Genomic DNA, 20332 nt, shown 5'->3' on the forward strand with positions numbered 1-20332 from the left:
TCATTGATAGGTTATCTTTGTCAATGAAATATGCCAATTCAAGTCAAATTAAAAGAAAAAAAAGGCAGGTTTATTTGGGAGCAGGGCTACTAGCTGAGTTCACCAGCTTCAGGGAACAAAGAAAGTCACACAGAGATTGTGCTGGGTAGGGGTTTTATGGGTTCTGGGTGAAGGAAAATGTCATATCTGTGAATGACTCCAGCAAATGTTAATGGTGCAGACACTTGTAAGAGTGAGCGAGAACTCACACTTTATTAATGAGTTTCCAGAAAAGTAAAGCGGTGAGGGAGATTTCCAAGATACAAGGATTTAGTAAAGAGACAGTAGAGATCTCAGAGGCAGTGAGAGGGGTACCAGCAGGTCACTGTGGCAAACTGGCCAAAGGGTCTTTCATGGGATAATGGGTGAAGACTGAGGTAATGTCATGATTTGACAAATTAGAGGACCCCACAGTTTGTGCATGATTTCCTGACAAAGAGAGAGGGTCGTGTTTTTAGTGTTAAAAGCCAGGGCTGCTTTGTTAATCTCTGACTCTGGCTTTGTTAATCTTGACCTTGACTATGAGCCAGCCCTTAGGCACTGCCTGGGGATGCTCCCTTTGACCTTGTAGATGTCCTAAATACTGTTGATGAAATCAAATTAAGTCATCTTTGCTCTGTCTCACAGCTACTCAGAAGCAGCAGCAGCGCTCATGGCATCTTTCTCTCTATCGGGTCCTTTGGGTACAGTCAAGCTGAACAGAGGCCAACCTCACAGTTTAGTCTACTGCAATCAGCTGCATTAGAAGCAATGTATTAAAATCATGAATATGTAAGAAGCAATAATACTGACCTTGCATTTCCCAAAGGGGAAATGCCTCACACTGCTATTCATCCTGCCCACCATTCACCAGGGCCTGTCTGTCTCTTTCTTCTCAAGAGCACTCTGCTATCTCATAGCCAGCTGCACACATTTTTTTTTTTGTCTCTCATCGTTAGTGCTGCTAGCTTTGCCGTTTTAACCCTCACACTCTATTTTTACCTTACTATCCTTCCCCACTGCAGTGTCTGTGAGCAACTTCTAGGTCTCAGCATTTCCTGTCCAGTCTACCATGAGTCAAACTCTGACTCAACAGTAAGTTATAACAAGTGGGTCTAAGTGCATATTTATAACATTTTACAACTAACATATGCTAATATTTGTGAAGTGGAATGAGCATGGCTCTCAGGAAGTGTGATGACTGTAATATAGCTAACTGGCATAATATGGTTTTCAACAGGAACTGACAAATGAAAGTAGCATAATTTAAGCCATTCAAGGATTTCTAAGTTTTAAGAATATTACATGATAGAAAATCAAGTATGTTTAGATTTATTCAAAATTGTACAGGAGAAGGACAATAAATAAAAAGAATTCTAAAGGAACTAATGGCAAACTCAAGTTTGTTAGTAACTGTATTAAATGTGAATGAAATTAGCATTCCAGTTAACTGTTAAAAGTGTTAGATTGAATTGTTTGAAAAGAAATGATCTACAATATACATACTTTCATGGTCCAGATTCATACCACAAATACAAAGGCACAGGAGAAGTATAGGGGATACATCATGGGTACAATGGGCAGACAGGAGGCAGCTGACACGGCTATGTTATTATTTATAAAGTCAATTCCAAGGGAGTAAACTGAGTAAGAAGAGAAAAGAGCCGCATTTAATAATCTTGAAAGGACTGTAAATATCTGCACATATAATAATAAAACTTCAAAATTCATAAACTAAGAAATAATACCAGGGTAGACTACTGTATAATTATACTTGACTATTTTAGCTTCCATATATCAGAATTTGAAATAATATGCAGACATAAATTTGTTAATTGTTTTCGAAGGTGTGAATTACTCCGCTAAGCACATTTATTTGACTCATGTTTATAGATCACTATAGCGCGCATCAGAGTGGATAATGCGTTAATTACACAACTTACTTGTAATATTGGAAAAAAGACAAACGGTCTTTCTAGAAGCCATGTTATACTGGAGGTCCTTGACACTGCAAACCTATAAGGAAAATAAATGAAAAGAGCGTATGGCTTAGAGAGACAGAAATAAAATGACATTTTTGATGAGTCATATTTTTATAGCAAATCTAAGAAACTTTTTGGAAAATCAATATAAATTAATCATATATTTTAGGAATGGCACAATACAAGATTGTTCCAAATCGGTGATTATGTCTGTGTATGCCTGTCCCTTGGCATTTGTAGGTTGATTTTGTATACAACGGCACAAAGTCTGAATAAAATCTCTAGATGATCTCTTGCATACTTTAATAACTAGCTACTTATGATGCCTAGTACAATGAAAATGATAGATAATAGTTGATCGTAATGTTCTTTATGTAACAGTGACCAAAAAGGAATTCTATACATGTTTAGGACAAACACATTCTTTTACTAAATATTTTAGTCCACGACTACTTAAATCTACGTTTCCAACTCGTGAATATACTGTATACTGAGTTAACTGCAATGACTATGTTGAATTCTCAGTGTAAAAAATATGCAACTAATGACATCAAAATGGAAATAAATTTAATAAAATGTGTGTAAAATACAAAATGAGAATTCCAAAATATTTCAAAAAAATTAAATACAAAATATTAAATATTATCCTTTGTTCATATTCTTGGATAGAAAGAATAAATATTATTTTGATGTATATTAATGTCAAACTTCTTTGTGGACTCTATGGACTGAAACAATTCTAATAAAACTCCTAATTTTTTTTTTGATAGGAAATCACACACTTATTCTAGATTTTACAATTTTATGACAGAAAAGGAAAAATGAACAAAGTCATTCTATCTCACATTAATGCTGCTATAAAGCCAAGTTAATCAAAGTGGTGCAGTTTTGAATAATGATGAATAAATACATCACTGGGATTGGATACAGAATACATAAAATAGACTTCTAGGGTTACATATGTGGAGTAGTTGAAAGGTTAAAAACACTAGCACAGTCTACTGGAGGAAAATGCTAGAAAACAAGTAGTCAGGGAAGATGGTTGAGTACGTTAATGTTTGCTGAATAAAACCTGCAACCTAAGTTTGGATCCCTAACACCCAATTTTAAATGCTAGCATAGAGGCACTTATTTGTAACCTCTGCACTGGAGGTACAAGCAAATTTTAGGAGCTTGCTGTTCAGCCAGTTTAGCCCAAACAGTGAATTCCAGGTTCAATGAGACCCTACCTGAAAAAAAAAAAAGTAAGTTGGAAAACAATAGAGAAGGATATCTTTATATCTACCTCTGGTCTCTACATGTAAAGGTGAGCACGCCTACCCTTACACTTATACACACGGAGGCTTACACACAAACACACACGCACGCACGCATGCACATGCACATGCACACTAAAGGTATTCCTTTGGATAAATTGTACTAGAACAAATGTATATCTATATTAAAAGCCCCAAAACAATAATTCACATTACACATAAGAATAAAACTGACTAAATATCTAGTTATAAGGAAATAAACTATAATGTTCTGTAAGAGGAAATCAGAACAAATTCGGAAAATGTAAAGACTTTTCAAAAACAGAACATAAAATTCAGTTATTAAAAAATTAGACTTTAATAAAAGTGTAGACTTCTCTTGTTCCAAAGATATTAAGAAATGAAAAAGCAGAAACAAAACATAATATCTCAAGTATATAAACAATTCTTTTAGCCAAATAAGAAAATATCTAACTTAAAATTTATGAAAAAAAAAACTATAGTAGACATTTCAGAAAATAGTATATAATTGGCCAATAACCATATGAAAATGTATTATAGAACTATGTATTATAAAAAAGAATCTTAAACCAAAATGAGGTCATACTACATATACACATCAATCTTATTGACTAAAGTTTAAAGGTCTGGCAATATCAAATGTTGAACACATCAAAGCACTGATTCTACCTCAAACTATTGGTAAGAATTCAAATTCAGTTTATAAAATGTAAACTCTGCCCCTAGTGGCTTTGCAGGTGTGGTCACTGTGTCACATGTGCATCAGTAGGTGGCAGAGAGGAGAGAACCTATGTCTATGCTCAGTGTTCTGACCTGTGGACATCTGAATGATTAGTGGCCTAACATTCCCTGCAAAAGGCAAGCCTGAAACTACCACCAGTCTGACACTGCACAGGCTCTGATGGGTTCTGAGGATGGGAATAAAGCCAGAGGCTAGAAGAACCCTGCCTGGGATCGAATGAACTGGAGAGATAGATGACCCTTGCACAGGGCCGTGCAGATAGGTCCAACAAGGCATGAGCCCAAGACTGAGATGACCACCAGATGGGTGCCATGAGCTGAACTAGCCTGAAGTGACCACCAGACCTGCATTGTACAGGCCTGGCAAATCATACCATGCCCAAGATGACCTCGGTGCAAAGCTATAATGCACAAGTGGAGTATAGATCTTCTGAGATCACTCTTGAGACACTCAAAGACCTTGAACACCACCGAGAGGAGAAAGTAAGTGATGGAGAAATGGGAAAGAAAGAGAAACAGAAGGACGTGGGCACAATGAAGAGGAGCAGAACTGGGGACTCAAGGGTAGTGAGGAACAGCCTGATGTGAGTAGCCCATGATGCACCCTGGGAATATGATAGGGTCCTGGCTTATGCTGCCATGGGGGACCATGCCTGTGTTTGTGGCCCTGAAGCAGCAGGGGTCAGTTACCACTAAAGGCCAGGCAGATGTCCTTGTGTGTCACCATGGAGACACGGTGATATCTGAGGTGATATCTGAGGGGAGTGTAGAACTGGCTACACCCCTCACCTGGGCATCTCCAGAGAGCTGACCATGGGGACATGAGAGCAAGGAGAGCTGACCTCACCCCTAGCTAGCTGCAGTACTCAGAACAGTGAGACTTCAGTACACTGTGGAAGTTCCCTGCTGGTGAGCTATGTCCCAAAGATACAAGAATGGAGAGAGGTGACCCTACCACTTGTCTTCCATTCGGTGACATGGGCATGGGAGAGATGCCATCACCCACCTACACCTTGCCACCTACTGCAAGAAGGAGAGCTTGCCCAGAAATCATCAGTATCAGAGAGCTGGCCCTACCCCTTACCTGCTGCATCATTCAGGGAGAACAGACTCTATACCGCACCTGGGTAGCACAGTAGGGCTGGCCTTGGATGTGGGGGTTGTGGGTGAGCTGTCCTTAAAGGCATGACATGGAAAAGCTGGCCTCACTTCTTGTCTGCTGTGCTGTGACATCACTGAGAGAGAGAAGGAGGGAGGAAGGGAGGGAGGGAAAAAGGGAGAGAGAGAGAGAGAGAGAGAGAGAGAGAGAGAGAGAGAGAGAGAGAGAGATTCCCCTTTCCTCCCTTTTGCCCTCCCATTGGGGACAGGTGGGAGAATTGGCCTTATGGGATCCTGAGAGCAGAAGAGCAGGCCCTCCCTTGCTTCAGCCCTCGGGAAAGTAGACCCTTCACCTCTCCTGGGCAACAGTAGAACTGGACCTGGCTGTGGAGGTGGCAAGTGAGCCTCCCTAAGGGCACGAGCCCAAGAGAACTGCCGAACTGCCCTGCCTCTTGTCTGCTGGGAAGTGGCTCAGACAATGGAGAGAAGCCTTTTTCCCTTCCCTCATCGATGGCAGGTAGGAGAGCTGGCCCTGGGGTCATGAGAGTGGGAAAACTGGCCATGTTCCTTTTTTACTGCACCTCACTTGGGAGCGCAGAGTAGAGCTGGCCCTCGATGTGGAGTTTGCTGATGAACCTCACCCTGCATGAGTGCATGAGTGCAGGAGAGCCAGCTGGCTGAGCAGCTCAGATGGCCAGACCCAGGGCACGAAGAACTGCTGGAATGCATGAAAGGGTTGATTCTACAGCATCTCTGTGACACAGGGTAACAGTAGGATATTCAAGAGAAGTCCCAGTGAGATTCTAGTATTAATAGTGTAGTAGAATCTGGGGGCCTAATACCAGACCAAGGAGATATTGCCATGAACATTTGCAAGCAAAGAAAGTGTGGACAAATGGTATAATATGGGACACACTCTGACACACTACAGTTTCCACAAGATTGTTTCCCTCTGTTTGGAGGAGGTTGCAAGGGTGGAAGATAGGTATGAGGGGAGGCAAATGCGGGTATGAATGGGATTTGGGGTACATGATGTGAAATTCAGAAGGAACCAATAATAAGGTTTTTTTTTTAAAGAAATATAAAACGTCTTATGCTGTTATCAAGATGACTTAGCAATTACCCTAGAGGAATGCAGAGAACTAGTATATGCAAGTATATACTAGTATATATAGTTATAGTATATGTAAGAATATATCTGCTTAATATCTTGGCTGTGCTACCTGAAATCACATCAAATTTTGAGAAAACAAATACCCGTTGACAGATGAAAGGGAACAACCTTGAGCAGTTCATGAAATGCATTTAACTTAGTCGTAGAGATTTAAAGAACAAGCAGCACGTGCGGCAACGTGCTGCATGAATGAGCTTCAAGCAATATGGTTATTGAAAGGAAAGTTTATACTTCATGAGTGTAGCATATGAAAAATTTAACAGATAACACTAATTTCTAATCATAGAAAACTGTCTTGGTTTTCTAACACCGAGGATGCTTAACAGTAATTTCAAAGGGGTAGGGTCTATGTCTTGCTTGAAGTACAGATTATGAAGTAATACATATTTTCCAAACTCAGGAAAATCTGCACTTAAAATGTGTGCAAGTGAGAGAAAAAAACTGTAGCTCAACGTCAGAGTCATGCCAGCTTGCATGAGACACTGAATTCAGTCTCCAGCACTGCAGTAATGAAGTGCATTGTGTCTCAGTAAAGCACTAGTAAGAATGTGAATGATATTCACCAACTAAATAAATGCTTCACGATACCTACATTATGTATTCAACTTTCCAATCTATATTATGTTTATAAATGTTACAAAAAATAGTTTTCCTAATACCCTGTGTTCACTTTCCTTCTAAACCAGTATTAAAATATTTGTTTTTAGGGACATTAAATGAGCAGTATTTTTCTTCTCTGGGTAACTGTTATATTTTTCTCAGTTATATGCCTTGTTTCAAAAGACAGAACGGCCAAATAAATCAGTATCAAAAGACATAAAAATTTAAATTCAGCAGATATGGATCAAATTATATGTGAACACCATTGTGTAAGTGGACAATGCCATTGCTGTTCAGATAACAGGCTAACAGTTATCAGCAAAACTAATGAGGGTCAGGGATGCCAAACTGCTTCTCACAGCATCCTTGTGTATTTTGGAGTATGCATGAGATGTAATGCATGCAGGTTAAATAGTCTGAAATCTCAGTTTTCCTTGTGAGAAAAGAATATATATTCCTTGGTGCCACAGATGTCTCTTTTTTCTTAAGGACCATTCTAACTTTAAGTATCTAATAAAGCACTACCAACTACCTGAATGATTTCCACCAACTAAACACCAACTAAATTGGTTTAAGCATAGGAAGTGCTTCACAATGTCTACATTAATCATATATACAGGTTCATGCCTTCTGTTCCTATCCTGACTAACCTGGGGTTTACAAAATGAAACAAGGCCTCTTAGTTTGAAGTTCTTTCTCTACCCTGTTCTGAGAGTCAGGTTCATGGATGTAGTTATTCTCAGGAGTTGTAGTAAAATCTACTGTATTGATTCAACTTACGTTTTAGAGAAGATGAATGTTCCTAGAATGGTTTTTACATGGTATTTAAATTCACTTTCTATCGCCATGATAAATACCTTGACAAAGCACAACATTGAGAGGAAAGGTTTTATTTCATCTTACAAGTCCCAGGTTATAGCTTATGACTGAGGGACGTCAGGATATGAACTCAGTGCAGGAACCTGAGGTCAGAAACTGAAGCAGAAGACAAGGGTGAATACAGCCTACCAGCTTGCTATCAGTGCTTATGCAGCTTCTATTACAGTAGTAGTAGAAGCTTATGCTTATGCAGTCTCTACTACAACCCTGGTCCACCTACCCAGGAGTCCTGTTTAGAATTAACTAGGCCTTTTCACGCTAATCATTAATCAAGAAGATGCCTCATAGACATGTCCATGAGCCAAACTGACATTTCCTCTTCCCAGATAGTACTATTTTGTGTTAAATTTGACAAGCAACAACTAACACCAGCACATGTAGATATTGGGTGGTAATAAAACCAAGTATTGAAAGAATCAAAGAACTTTTCAGATCAGGGGACTCAACAGGGGTCGCCCTAACCTCCAGTTATCTGCTTAATCACCTGGCATCTGTCCATTATCCTGATGAGATGTTTAATGGATAAGAACAATACAGATAATGTTTCAAGGGCATGCCAGAAATTAGACATAAAGCAGTCAGGAGAGAGAGTTTTACTACAAAACATGATGTGTCTTTTTTTTCCAGTGGAGAGGTTTTGTGTATGCATGTGTATGTGTGTGTGTGTGTGTGTGTGTGTGTGTGTGTGTGTCTGGGGGGGGGGAGGGAGGGAGGTAAGGAAGGAGAGAGGGAGAGGGAAAGAGAGATTCATATGGAGCTGTAAATTGAAGAAATAAATAATATATTTTTGTTTATAATTTTTTGTTTCCAAACACAGGCAATAATCAAAATCATAGAATCTCACTGAGGAGATATTTCTTGCTTGAGAAATCTTCTTACATTATTCTAGTAAACTTTAGTCTCCATTTTAAGATGCCATAAAGGCAGCAATTTATAAAAGCCCAGGGAACTAACTAAGGGCAAGTAACCATTTCAAATCAGAGCCAACCCAGAGCTTCTTAGCAAAGTAAAGTTTTTTTCTTTATCCTGCTCTGAAAGTCATATTCCCAGATGTTATAATTATTCTGGGGAGCTGTAGTGAAATCTACTCTATTAATTCAAGTTATATGCTTTAGAGAAAACAAATGTTCCTAGAAAACAAACAGCAAGGCCTCTGTCCTCCTCCTTCTCAGGAACACTCCTTGTTCCCTGCCTGCATGGTCTTTGTTGCATTCATATTCAGGGATGGGGCACCCATGTGTGCAGCAGCAACCTTGCCAAGAAGTTAAGACTCATACTATGAACATTCAGTTCTTGCAGTCTGGGAGTTTCTAGGCCAGTTCATTTATCTATTACCTCTCTCTCTACATACACCACAAGAATGGTCTTTCAAATGAAAGCAAGGCTTTTATGTACTTTGATACTACTCTGTTTTAAGAAAGTACATAGCATTGGAGAAGACAGAATACATTTATTGGCAGTTTATTACATATCCATTGTTTCTGACTTAAATGTGTAATAAAATATGTATAGTTTTCACTTGAGAGATTTACTCAATCAATTGTTCTCTTTAAAAGTCCTGAGTTGATAATGTTTTTCAGACAATGATGCAATATGGACTAGAAAAGGACTCCCCTGGACACATAGTAATTTAGGTTCCTTACATAAAGAAGGGCAGAGTATGTGGACAGAGGGCCTTTTTCTATTAGTGATCGTAACACCACAGCAGGTGATTTACAAATTTCTATGTTTAAATTTGGGACATGGTGGAGTGATGTACCTTCTCTGTATAGATGCAACTCCTATCCTAGGATATAAGTTATTATAAAAGTGACAGAGTCTAGGTTTGTGTACAAATAAGCACATAGGTAAATGTTAGCAACCATACACAGAGGTACTGGAAGCTGGTGTAGAAAGCATGTGGACAGTGATCCAGAGCAAACATTTTTGATTTAATAATCATGTATCATATTTCCTGTTGCTTAAGATAACTCCTTTCTGTTATTTAATACAAATTCTGATTTCAACTGTTGTACACGCTTTCCTCTCTGTGATAGAAGACTAAGAGTTATATGTGTTTGTTGCATATACACATGGCAGTCTATAATGTGTTGGTCACCACTTTAGTCATTATACAATTATATGATGACTCTAATTCTCAATCACTTTACTAGTGCTGACTGTGAAAATACTGAAAATATACACAAACAGAGACCCATGGCTCCTAAAATAATTTTACAGTTTATTTTTAATCAGCATACCTTCAGTGTTAGTGCTAAGTTTGCCATAGATTTTATAACTAGTCTTCTTGTGTTAAGCCATGCACATGTGAGAAGTTTTAGATTTACTATCTTTGGTTTGAATTTTAAATGGTCTCATTGCTTTTATTATGATAATGATATTAATGGGAATTCAGTTAGTTGTTACGATGAGGTACTTTACAAACTGGTAAATGAAAATCAGAAAATATAATACAATTTCCCCCTAACTTATGTGGAAACTGAGTAAATAACTCCAGAATAACTAAAATGTAAGGTAAATATTCAGCCCTTAATCTTATCACACATGGATCTTAATAGTTCAACCCTAGATTATTATATCTACTTCAAGCATAGGCGTTGTGCCAACCACCATAATAGGTACTGACATGACAGTCTCCTTAGATGTGCATAGTTTGGTAGACAGGATGAAAACCATATTCCATCCCTGTAGCCATCTTAAAAGTGTTATTCTCTTTCCACTCACTCATCATAAAGGAGAACGATGACATCAAAAGCAATGCGAATTATTCCTTCACAGATGACCAGCAGTGCCTGAATTTTAATATTCTATTGTATAATATCACCAGGTATAACATGTTGATTCGTTCTTTTTCATGCTTCTATTATCATATGTCCAATACGGCTATAGATCATTGGCCTTCCTGGCTGTATACAGTAGTATACTTTCTTGTGTGTTTGTTTTGGTGTATTTTGAAATCACTATCACTGGAACAGGGAAAGGGATATTTGTATGGGAAGAATTCTGTCTTCTTGGTTGAGAGTATGTGCATCTAATACCACGAGGCCTTTCTTGTGGTATTTCTTGACTTTCTTGTGTACTTCTTTGGAGTCAGTAGCAAAGGATTTTATATTCACACAAATATTCTTGCTGCTTATTGACGAGTAACAATATCTATCTAGAACCCAATACTGCTGAGGTTCTAGCTTCCACCAAGCCTCTCACATGTGGTGACATGTCTTATCCAATAACGTCATCTTCCTGGACCTAAATATGCAACTCACACCAATATATAAACTCACACAAATATAAAAACCAACAATTCCTCTTGTCACATGCTCTTGTTCACTGTTTTTAATTCTGTGTTCCTTGACCTCGGAAGAATTCTTTGATTGTTTCTTTGCAAGTTTAAGCATACTTTGTCAAAGGTATTTGATTATAATGTAATCTGACATTCTTGACCACAAATGTGAGAGTAGTTAGTGTTTTTCAGCTAGCTCTGTCATGTCAGCAATTCATCATGGTTTATTCTGGTAGGAAACTTCTCTTACAGTATCTTGGAATCTGAAGCAAAATGGAGTTGATTTCATTTGTGAGGATTTTATCAGTACCTCCTAGAACAGTGACCTATATAAGTAAGTTAATGATTCTTCAGCAAATGAAAAATGAACTGATATCCCTCATATATATTCAAACATATTCTATAATTCATTATCTAAGGTAAATTTACATATTGTTTATCTTCCTACAGCCTCTTTTATGAGAAATATTGATTTTACAGAGCACATATTTACTGTTGACCAATCACTTCCTTTCCTTTTTGTCTTTATTTACTTTTGCAATATAACTTTATTGGAAAATTTTAATATCCATATAATCTAAAACACCTTAGTGGTTTAAGTGTGAATAATCATTTCAGTGTATTTGTAGCATCGTGCTTGAAATTGCATTTTCAAAGTTCAGTTTAGAAGTTTAAAATTTTTTCTCTAAAATATAACATCCATATTATTATAAAAATTCCATGCAAAATTCTGAGCACTATCATTTTAAAGATGTTTTAAAATCTAAGCTCTTTATATTGACACGCATTATGTGTCTAAAAATGATCTTCAAGTTTGGTTAGTGGATAGAGATTTAGGTCAGTTTATCTAAAAATTTCAAACTGGAACATGCATAAAAATAAAGTTAGAATGTAAAAATGTATGAAAATATATTTTCTTTATATTCTCACTAGAACTAAAATAAAAATGAATGCTATATAAACAACAAAAAATGTTGGGAATTTGTTTTCTCTTCAACCAGCAGATATCATGTTTGGATGTCAGAGCTCAAAACTATATTTCCATTATAACTATATGTATCTTATGATTGAGAGAGAACAAATGTAAAGTATCGGAGAAGACATTCCATATGTGTCTTTAAAACTAAGGAAGATCTATAACCATGACAACATTTATTTTATTACCAATAAATACTATTTATGTACCTTGTAAATCTCACCTCCTCTTTAAATTTTATTATAATTATTCAATTAAAAGGAAATCTTTATCAAACATTATTTTTGAATCAAAATCAAGATCTTATTGTATCTGATTACTTGTCTATATCATTTTCATACTTCATTGATACGTCTGTTCTGGTTCAACATTCCTTTATCTGGAATACAAGCTATTCAGTTAATTTCAAAACTGTTTCTGAGCTAATTTTAGTTTATTCATAGAATGACTTCAATTTTAGTTAGTTAGTCACAAGCTAATTATATCATTTTACAGATACCAAAGAAGTTGTCATAAAGCAAGCGGATTAAAACAATAAATATTTTTTTTCTCATTAAATTCTAGGATCAGAAGTTCTAAATGAGCCAAAGAAACTAAAGCTGCAGCCAATACCAAGATAAAGTTGATTCTGGATTTCACTGAACAATTAAAGAAAATACTGCACACAGTATTTTGTTAGGACTTGGATCCATGTTACCAGAATTCAGATATTTAATGTGCCTTATCTAATTTTACTGGCAAACTGGCAAACATTGTATTTCTCTCCGGTCAGCACTGAAGAAACACTTTAGGTTAATGATTACTGTGCTTAATGTTTCCTGTATCATTTATTTGTTGTGGCATTAGAGTTTGATAAACATATGCCTTGTTGGTTCAAAACATTAAATCTTAATGTCAGACCGACTACAATAGGAAGAAGCACAAATATGTTTTCTATCAGGTGTTTTTCAAGGAAGTTAATCCCTCTACACCTCTTTGATGATACTGCTTTTTCTTTTATTTTCTCTCTTTTCTTATTTTAATTTTCTTTCTTTTTCAAGCTCAATGACTGTTATCTTCTTGTTTCAGTTCTTGGATTGTATCAGTACACAGAACTTAATCTTCTTCTCTCTGTGTTAGTAATCTTTTCAGTAATGCCCTCAATCTCAGCCATTTAATTTCTGTGAGTATGCCTTAAACTAACCAGGCGGTACCTCCAATCCTTAGTGTTCCCTTATTCCAGTGTAGTTAAATCCTGGATATATTCAATTTATCTATCAAATTTCTTTAAAAACTCTTCTTCCTGAACTTCCCTTACAAATTCAATCCTTCAATAGCTCTCTGTTTCAGTTGGTCGAAATTTCATTCTTTGAGTTGCTTAGCCTATGACCCTGGGGTCATTCCCAATTCTCCTTTTCTCATATTGCTAGTGAAAGTCTCAAAAGTAACCAGGAAACAGACTTGACTTTAATAAAAAGACTTTACAAGCAGAATAGTTCCTTACAGAAGAAAGATATTAATTTTTAATAAGACCAAGAAAAGAATGAGTCTGTAGAAGTCCTGATGTGTTTACAGTCATACTGGTTCACTTTCTGCTTTCAGGAAAGGCCTATGCCCCAGAGTTCTACTATGACACCTACAACCCCGTGTGGCAGAACCGACACCGAGTGTATTCTTACAGCCTACAGTGGACACAAATGAATCCTGATGCAGTGGATCGGATTGTTGCATACCGTTTGGGTATTCGGCAGGTAGGAAATTTGGTGCTTATTTTGTTTTTGTTTTATTGTAGTCCCTTGTTGAGACTTTGTTGCTGTAATTTTTATTAATTACCTTGTTGAGGCCCAAGCTCGAGTCCCTGTTCGGGCGCCAAAATAATGTTGGGGTCCACACTAGCCCCACGTTGGGGCGGCCAAAATAAATGTTGCAGCCCGGGCAAAATGTTGAGGCCTGGGCCAACCCACGTTTGGGCAGCCACTGTATCCCGGCCCAAGCTGCTGCTCCGGTCTGTGGGTCGAGGTTCAGCAAGAGCGAGGGTGAGGGCAAACTCAAAGAATGGAGACCAGACAGGGTGTGATTCAATCCGTTTATTCTTCAGTCTCTCTTCCTCTAAGTGTCTCCTGTCTGATTCTCCCTCTATAGTCTCTCTTCTGGTTCTGTCTTCTATAGTCTGATTTTAAGGCACGCCTCTAAGTTACACCTTTAATCATGCCCTTAGGTCTTGTCTCTAACTCTGATCTCTATACTTCTAAGTCATACTTTTAAGTCACACACCTTTAATCTCACACACCTTTAATCTCAAGGTATCTAAACCAAGATTATCGGAGTGTTCTCAGCTGTTGTAGGCTATTGTAACTCAAGTCTCATGTCAGGGTATATGGCTCAAGATGGCTGCAAAGCTGATAGCCGCTTTCTGCTAAAAGTCAGCCCCCAACAGTATTGAATGTATTATAGGATTTATTTTTAATTTTTTTAATCTCTAAATTTTATTTTATGACAATATTACTTTTCAGAACCACTAAGAATTACTTACTGATATATTAAATTAATCTATGTATTTTATATTACTGGAATAAACTTATTAAAGTAATTTCCTCTCAACCTTCTAAAGGGCTACATGTTTAGATGTGCTTAAGAAATCATATTATACACTGCTACAAAAGGAATTTAAGATGGTCTTGTATAAACTATTACTTTATGAATCCATTACCCTTTTCTCTAGGAGGCTAGGGGTCCTTACATATTTTTACTTGAAGGTTTAAGATATATACAGAATGTTTTAAAAGTTCATATATCTGATGAATATAAATAATTTAGCAAATTGAAAAGTAATGAAGTAAATCATTCTAGTTTAGCTGAAGGTTATAAATTCTGTGAAATGGTTTATGTATTCTTTACATGAACTCATTCCTTGTTGATATGAATGGCAATTTTAAATTATATATCACTCTTCAATTTGTTTCTTGTTAGATAACATATTTTCAGGTGGATATTTCAATATTGCAAAACATTTTGAAACAAAACTTTCCATCATGCATATGTTTTTAGTTCATGTTCCAATTCCTTAAGTAAATTGGAGACTGAAAATCTAAGTTAAGACAATAAAAAACAGTTTCCTGGAGATCAACTCCTTCCAGCCTGTCCGATGTTTTACCATAGAGCTAACCATTGTATTGTATTCAAATCCTTGATAAGAAAATATCTAGTTCTGCAGAGTTCAAAGTTCATTATAAGTTAAATGTCTTCATCATTACTGGTTTTAAAATCAGAAAAGTAAAATCATGCAAACACAAGGCATTTGATAGATAAGTCGCTCTTATGCAGGTACTCAGAGTGCAGTGATCAGCTGCCCTGACCGTGTAGAACACATCTTTCAGTGTCATCCCATTTACAGGAGGACCAGGTTAACACACTGGTCTGTTTCAAAATAATGTGTCCTGCTCCTTCCAATCTCATATTTTTCCTTAACAAGATTGATAAATATCAGAAATTTCAGGCTAGCACATCTTTTTCCTCTCAGCTGACAGAGTCAGCATTATAGGCTTGCTTTCTAAAAAAAAAACTACATTAATTTAATTGATATGAATGGGCAGAAGTGTACACACATGAGAATGTGTACAAAGGTACGAGAGCAGTTTGCAGAAGCCATTTTCTGATTCTTCGTGTGGGTCCTGGAGATCTAACCCAAGGTGTTAGACATGTAGTCAAGCACCTTTACCCAGTAAACCACCTCACTGACCTCTTCTGTGGTCTTAATAAAATTCATATTTTAAATTATTTTCTAAGACGTTTGTCTTTAGTTTCTGACTTCTTCATTTATATTTCCTTGGAGTAAATTCCCATTACAATTGGGGGGGGGTGACATTCTTAAATCAGTGAAATTTACACAGTTCAGCATTATAGCCCTGCTTTCTAAAAAGAAACTACATTAATTTAATTGATATGTACGGGCAGAAGTACACACACATGAGAATGTGTACAAAGGTACAAGAACAGTCTTTATCCTTTTATCTCAAATCTTACGTTCAGACCCAATGTTTCTGTTATGCATACAAGTCAGAATCCTTTCTTATAAATATATAAATGAATGAATAAATAAATACATCCTTCTCTCACACTCCTTGTCTCAGCCTGTCTTGCAGTAGGTTTTGCTGGTGGTGTTATGTAATTTTCCCAGTGACACCATCTCCCTTTAAAATTTGCTTTTCTGAAATGAATGTCTTCACAGAGTCTATGCCATACATTTATTAATCACAGTTCTGTTTTATAACCACCCAACATGTAGGAACACACGTAACATCATCTCTTTCCTGTTCCTTTTCAACAAGTTCATTAAACACAGTGTTCTCCTCTTGTTTCTTTCCAAGATCATTCATATGTGACATGGGTACATAAATTTCCTTTTAGTCTTCCTTTGAAAATAATAAATTCTAGACACCTCTAGCTTCCTCTAGACACTTCTAGTCTAGACAGCGTAGCCTCATCATTTTTAGCCGTATAACCCTGAGAACGTTTCTGACTTATTCCACTCTGAGCTCCTGCGCAGCAAATTGAACATAACAGTATCTACCAGACGGACCAGGTCTCCACTTATTCACTTCAAGTGCTTTTGCACAGAACACTCCTTGAAAGTCTTTGTGGGAGCTCTTGTACTAATTGGAAAGGCAGTATAATGTTTTATTTTTTTCTAGAGCATACTGTAGCTCATATTTTTGTGTTGTGTTTTACTAGGCATGCCATGTAGCCCAGGTCTCGGTGTGACTCCTAGCCACACTTTTGAAATAAACTAATATGTAGACACGTTTTCATTGTGGCTATCTTATTTTAATTCAACCCTGTTATCCTCGCGTGATATCCATTTTGCTGGTTCAGATTTTTCTCATCCACTTTTACTCCTGTTAAAGCAGTTTTTCTCATCATAGTCTGGGCTGCTAATACACAGTACAGTCCCGCTGTAGCAAATCATGTTTCTATCAAGTGTCATCATACAGCAAAGCATTTTCCCTGAACCATTTTGAATCTGTTCCCTTGCCACACCATTATTTTTTCCTTATTTGTTACTAGCATTTTCTTGACAAATAAACATTCTTTTCCTGGTGTGATTACTATGTTACTCTGTCTTAACTGATAATTTTGCCATCCATGGAAGAGACACAATGCTTCTTTGGAAATTATCTCAATACAGGATCATATTCTTGTGATACCTGCCAGTGTGAACAGGCAGGTGATGTTTGTCAGAATAAGAATATGCTTTTCTTCTCATTGCATTGGTCGTTACACCCAACCTTATGCAGAAAACTCTCAACAACCAACATTGTTCTTGAAGTCTCACTGATGGACAGAAATCTAACACTAACACAGTCATGAAGCATTTCATGTTAATGAAATCCATGCAGCGCTTTTCTCAAAAACTTCTCTGTTCAATTATAGAGAAAAATGTTTTGCTTAAAATAAGCCTTTCCCCCAATCATCTCAGAAATATCCGTTTATCTTCTGGATCATGTGAAATAGCATACTGACATTATATTAGGGCACACAACTCTGCATTTTGAAAAATTCGGACTTGACATATAAACTGATTACTGTTTTCATGAAGAATTTGTATCATGTGTTTATGATACCAGTGAGCTCACTTGCTGCCCAGAGTGGCCTTGAACTTAGAACAATACTATTGATACTTCTTCTCAAATTATATAGTTACGTGATTGAATTTTTATGTCTACACATAGTAAATATGGCTAGAATAATTTTTAAATAAACATATTAGAAGTATGGCTCAAGGAACTTTCAAACTTTTTTAAAAAAATGTGAATATATATATAGGGCTGGAGGGATGACTCAGTAGTTAAGAGTACTGACTCCTCTCCCAGAGGGCCCAGGTATTATTTTCAGAACTCATACGGCTATTCACAACTTTACTCTGGAAAGATACAAAGTCATTTTGTATTTAGTTCCAGGGGATTTGACATCCTCTCTGGCTTCTGAGAACACCAGTTGTACATGTGTACAGACATACATACAGGCAAAACATACATATAGAAAAAATAAAATAAACAAGGAAAATATTTTAAAAACTTTTAAAAAACATAATGTATTTGAATAAAATATCATTACTGATAAGTGCAATTAATATGTCTTAATAAAAATTTTAAAAAACAAAGTAAACAAGATATAGATTCTTACTGAGAACACCTCTCCATAAGTGTCTATTAATTAATGTTAACCAATGATATGTTTTTCATTCTTTATTAGTTGCATTGCTATATATCAAATTCAGGGTCACATTTATTTTATTTAATGTTCTATGACTGACTAAGCTAGACCTTAAGCCTTGTTTCATGACCTTAATATCACATGATCTTAGGCCACATACTGATTTTAAGCCTACAAATCTGAATAATGTCTCCTATCCATAAATATATACCTTATAAATTATGACATGTTTCTCTGTTGTTGCACACTATAGGCTGAACAATACAATAATAATTTGTGTATTAGTTGGAGGCTGAAGGAGTCCATTCCCTGAGTATCAGATGCAGTTATAAAGATCCTATTTTGGTTTTAAATCAGAAAACTTTGGAAATACCGTTAACTTTTCTTAAATTAACTACAATCATAGAATCATAGTTGTGTTGTTAGTTAGCAAGCTGCTGGATATCATTGGTAAATTGAACCAAGACTTCCTTTTAGTTCTTCACTGAAATTTTAGCCGAGTCTTTTGGTTAAAGTATGTGGTCCATCGCTAAATATGATTTAGAAAAACAAAACCAAACAACAACAACAAAAAAAATACCAAAATCTGAAACCTTGAGAGTCATTTAGTCACTTTTCTTTGTTCACAAAACCATCCCAGGGTGTCTGGGGAAAGCATCCAAATTGGGAGCTACTGCTTTAGGAACTTCCGCAAGAATGAATATGAAACGCCAACAAACTAACTTGTGAAATGGGTTTTGTTGAGGGAGGTATTAGAAATGAGGCATCTGGCTAGCTCTTGGCTTAGCCGCCACCCAAGTTCTCGGCTCTACCTAGACCAAAGCTCTGGAGCCCCAGAATCTCACCACCTAGTTCTCTTAAATTCCCACCATGATCCCAGGAAACTTTACCGCTACATCTTGTCCATGAACTAACCCAGTTCCAAAAGCCTCTGACTCTGTCTTCCTTCTCTTCCTCCATCCAACCCTAAAGTCCCGCCTCCTACTCACCCAGTGATTGGCTACTTTATTCATTAGGATATGGTTCACAAGAAGTCCTTGAGCACATGACTCATTCCTGGTCTGCAGCCCCTCCCAGGAGAACTGAATTAGCATCAGAATACAAAATACCAGGGCCATCCACAACAGTTTCTCCAGAATCTTCATGTCTTTAAGTTATACTTTTAGGGATCAGCTAAGTAATTGTTTAATCTCCTCAGACAGCTACTAGACTCCAATTATTTGCTTCATTTGTTGCTCAGGAGGGAAGAGAAAAGGTTATTTGAATGTCTGCTTTCTTTGGTATCAAAGGAATTAAGAATGAAGGAGAGTGCTCTCTAAACCGTCTGAATATAACAACAACATAAGTATCACTGGAGTCCATTAGAAACCTATACAACTGTAGTTCCTACCACAAAAGGAATTTCATATTTTGTACAGTTTCTTTTAAATTCTCATATAGTGCGCGACTTTTGACTGAGATGTTTAGAAAGCAGGTCATTTTTGTTTTCAAACAAAATAACTTAATTGAGTCTGTTCTTGTCTTTTTAAGTCATGACATATTAAAATTGCTGAAATGTTCATATTCATTTGTTCATTTATTCAGCCAATATACGTTTCAGTAAATTAATCCTACAATATGTTTCCGGAATTTAAAAAATTAGATACTGGGCTGGAGAGGTGATTTAGCAGTTAAGGGCACTGACTGCTCTTCCAGAGGCCCAGAGTTCAATTCTGAGCAACCACATGGTAGCTCACAACCATCTGTAATGGGATCGGATGCCTTCTTCTGGTGTGTCTGAAGACAGTTACAGTGTACATAAAATAAATCTCAAAAAAATGAGATATTATCTTAACACATTGCTAAAATGTGCACTATAGTAGGAATATAGAAATATATACAGTATTCTGGTTAGGGTTTTGTTGTTTTGACATAACCTGGAGAACATGCATCCATCAGACTGGGTTAGGATAATAAAGTATTTTCTTGATAGATGACTGATGTGTGGGAACCTTGACCACTCTGAGACTCCCCACGGGGAGTCCTAGATTGTTTTGGAGTAGTAAAAATGGCCATCTTGCCAAAAGCAATCTACAGCTTCAATGTAATCCCCATCAAAATTCCAATTCAATTCTT

The 20332-nt window shown here is 36.7% G+C and overlaps 1 protein-coding gene and 1 non-coding gene across 3 annotated transcripts in view; both read left to right on the forward strand.

Moving 5' to 3' along the window:
• The window catches only part of Mdga2 (MAM domain containing glycosylphosphatidylinositol anchor 2), a 730093-nt gene that overhangs the window by 635115 nt on the left and 74646 nt on the right, over window positions 1–20332 (forward strand). For both annotated transcript variants that reach the window (XM_034514333.2, XM_076941824.1), the window contains one exon: window positions 13607–13755. In XM_034514333.2, coding sequence (XP_034370224.1) covers window positions 13607–13755 — 149 coding nt within the window. The remainder of the gene's footprint in view (window positions 1–13606; window positions 13756–20332) is intronic.
• Window positions 3993–4124, forward strand: LOC117717404 (small nucleolar RNA SNORA17). Its single transcript, XR_004607898.1, has one exon. It is a non-coding gene; the product is annotated as a small nucleolar RNA SNORA17 (small nucleolar RNA).

Source organism: Arvicanthis niloticus, chromosome 11, assembly GCF_011762505.2.
Source record: "Arvicanthis niloticus isolate mArvNil1 chromosome 11, mArvNil1.pat.X, whole genome shotgun sequence".
Lineage (NCBI taxonomy): Eukaryota > Metazoa > Chordata > Mammalia > Rodentia > Muridae > Arvicanthis > Arvicanthis niloticus.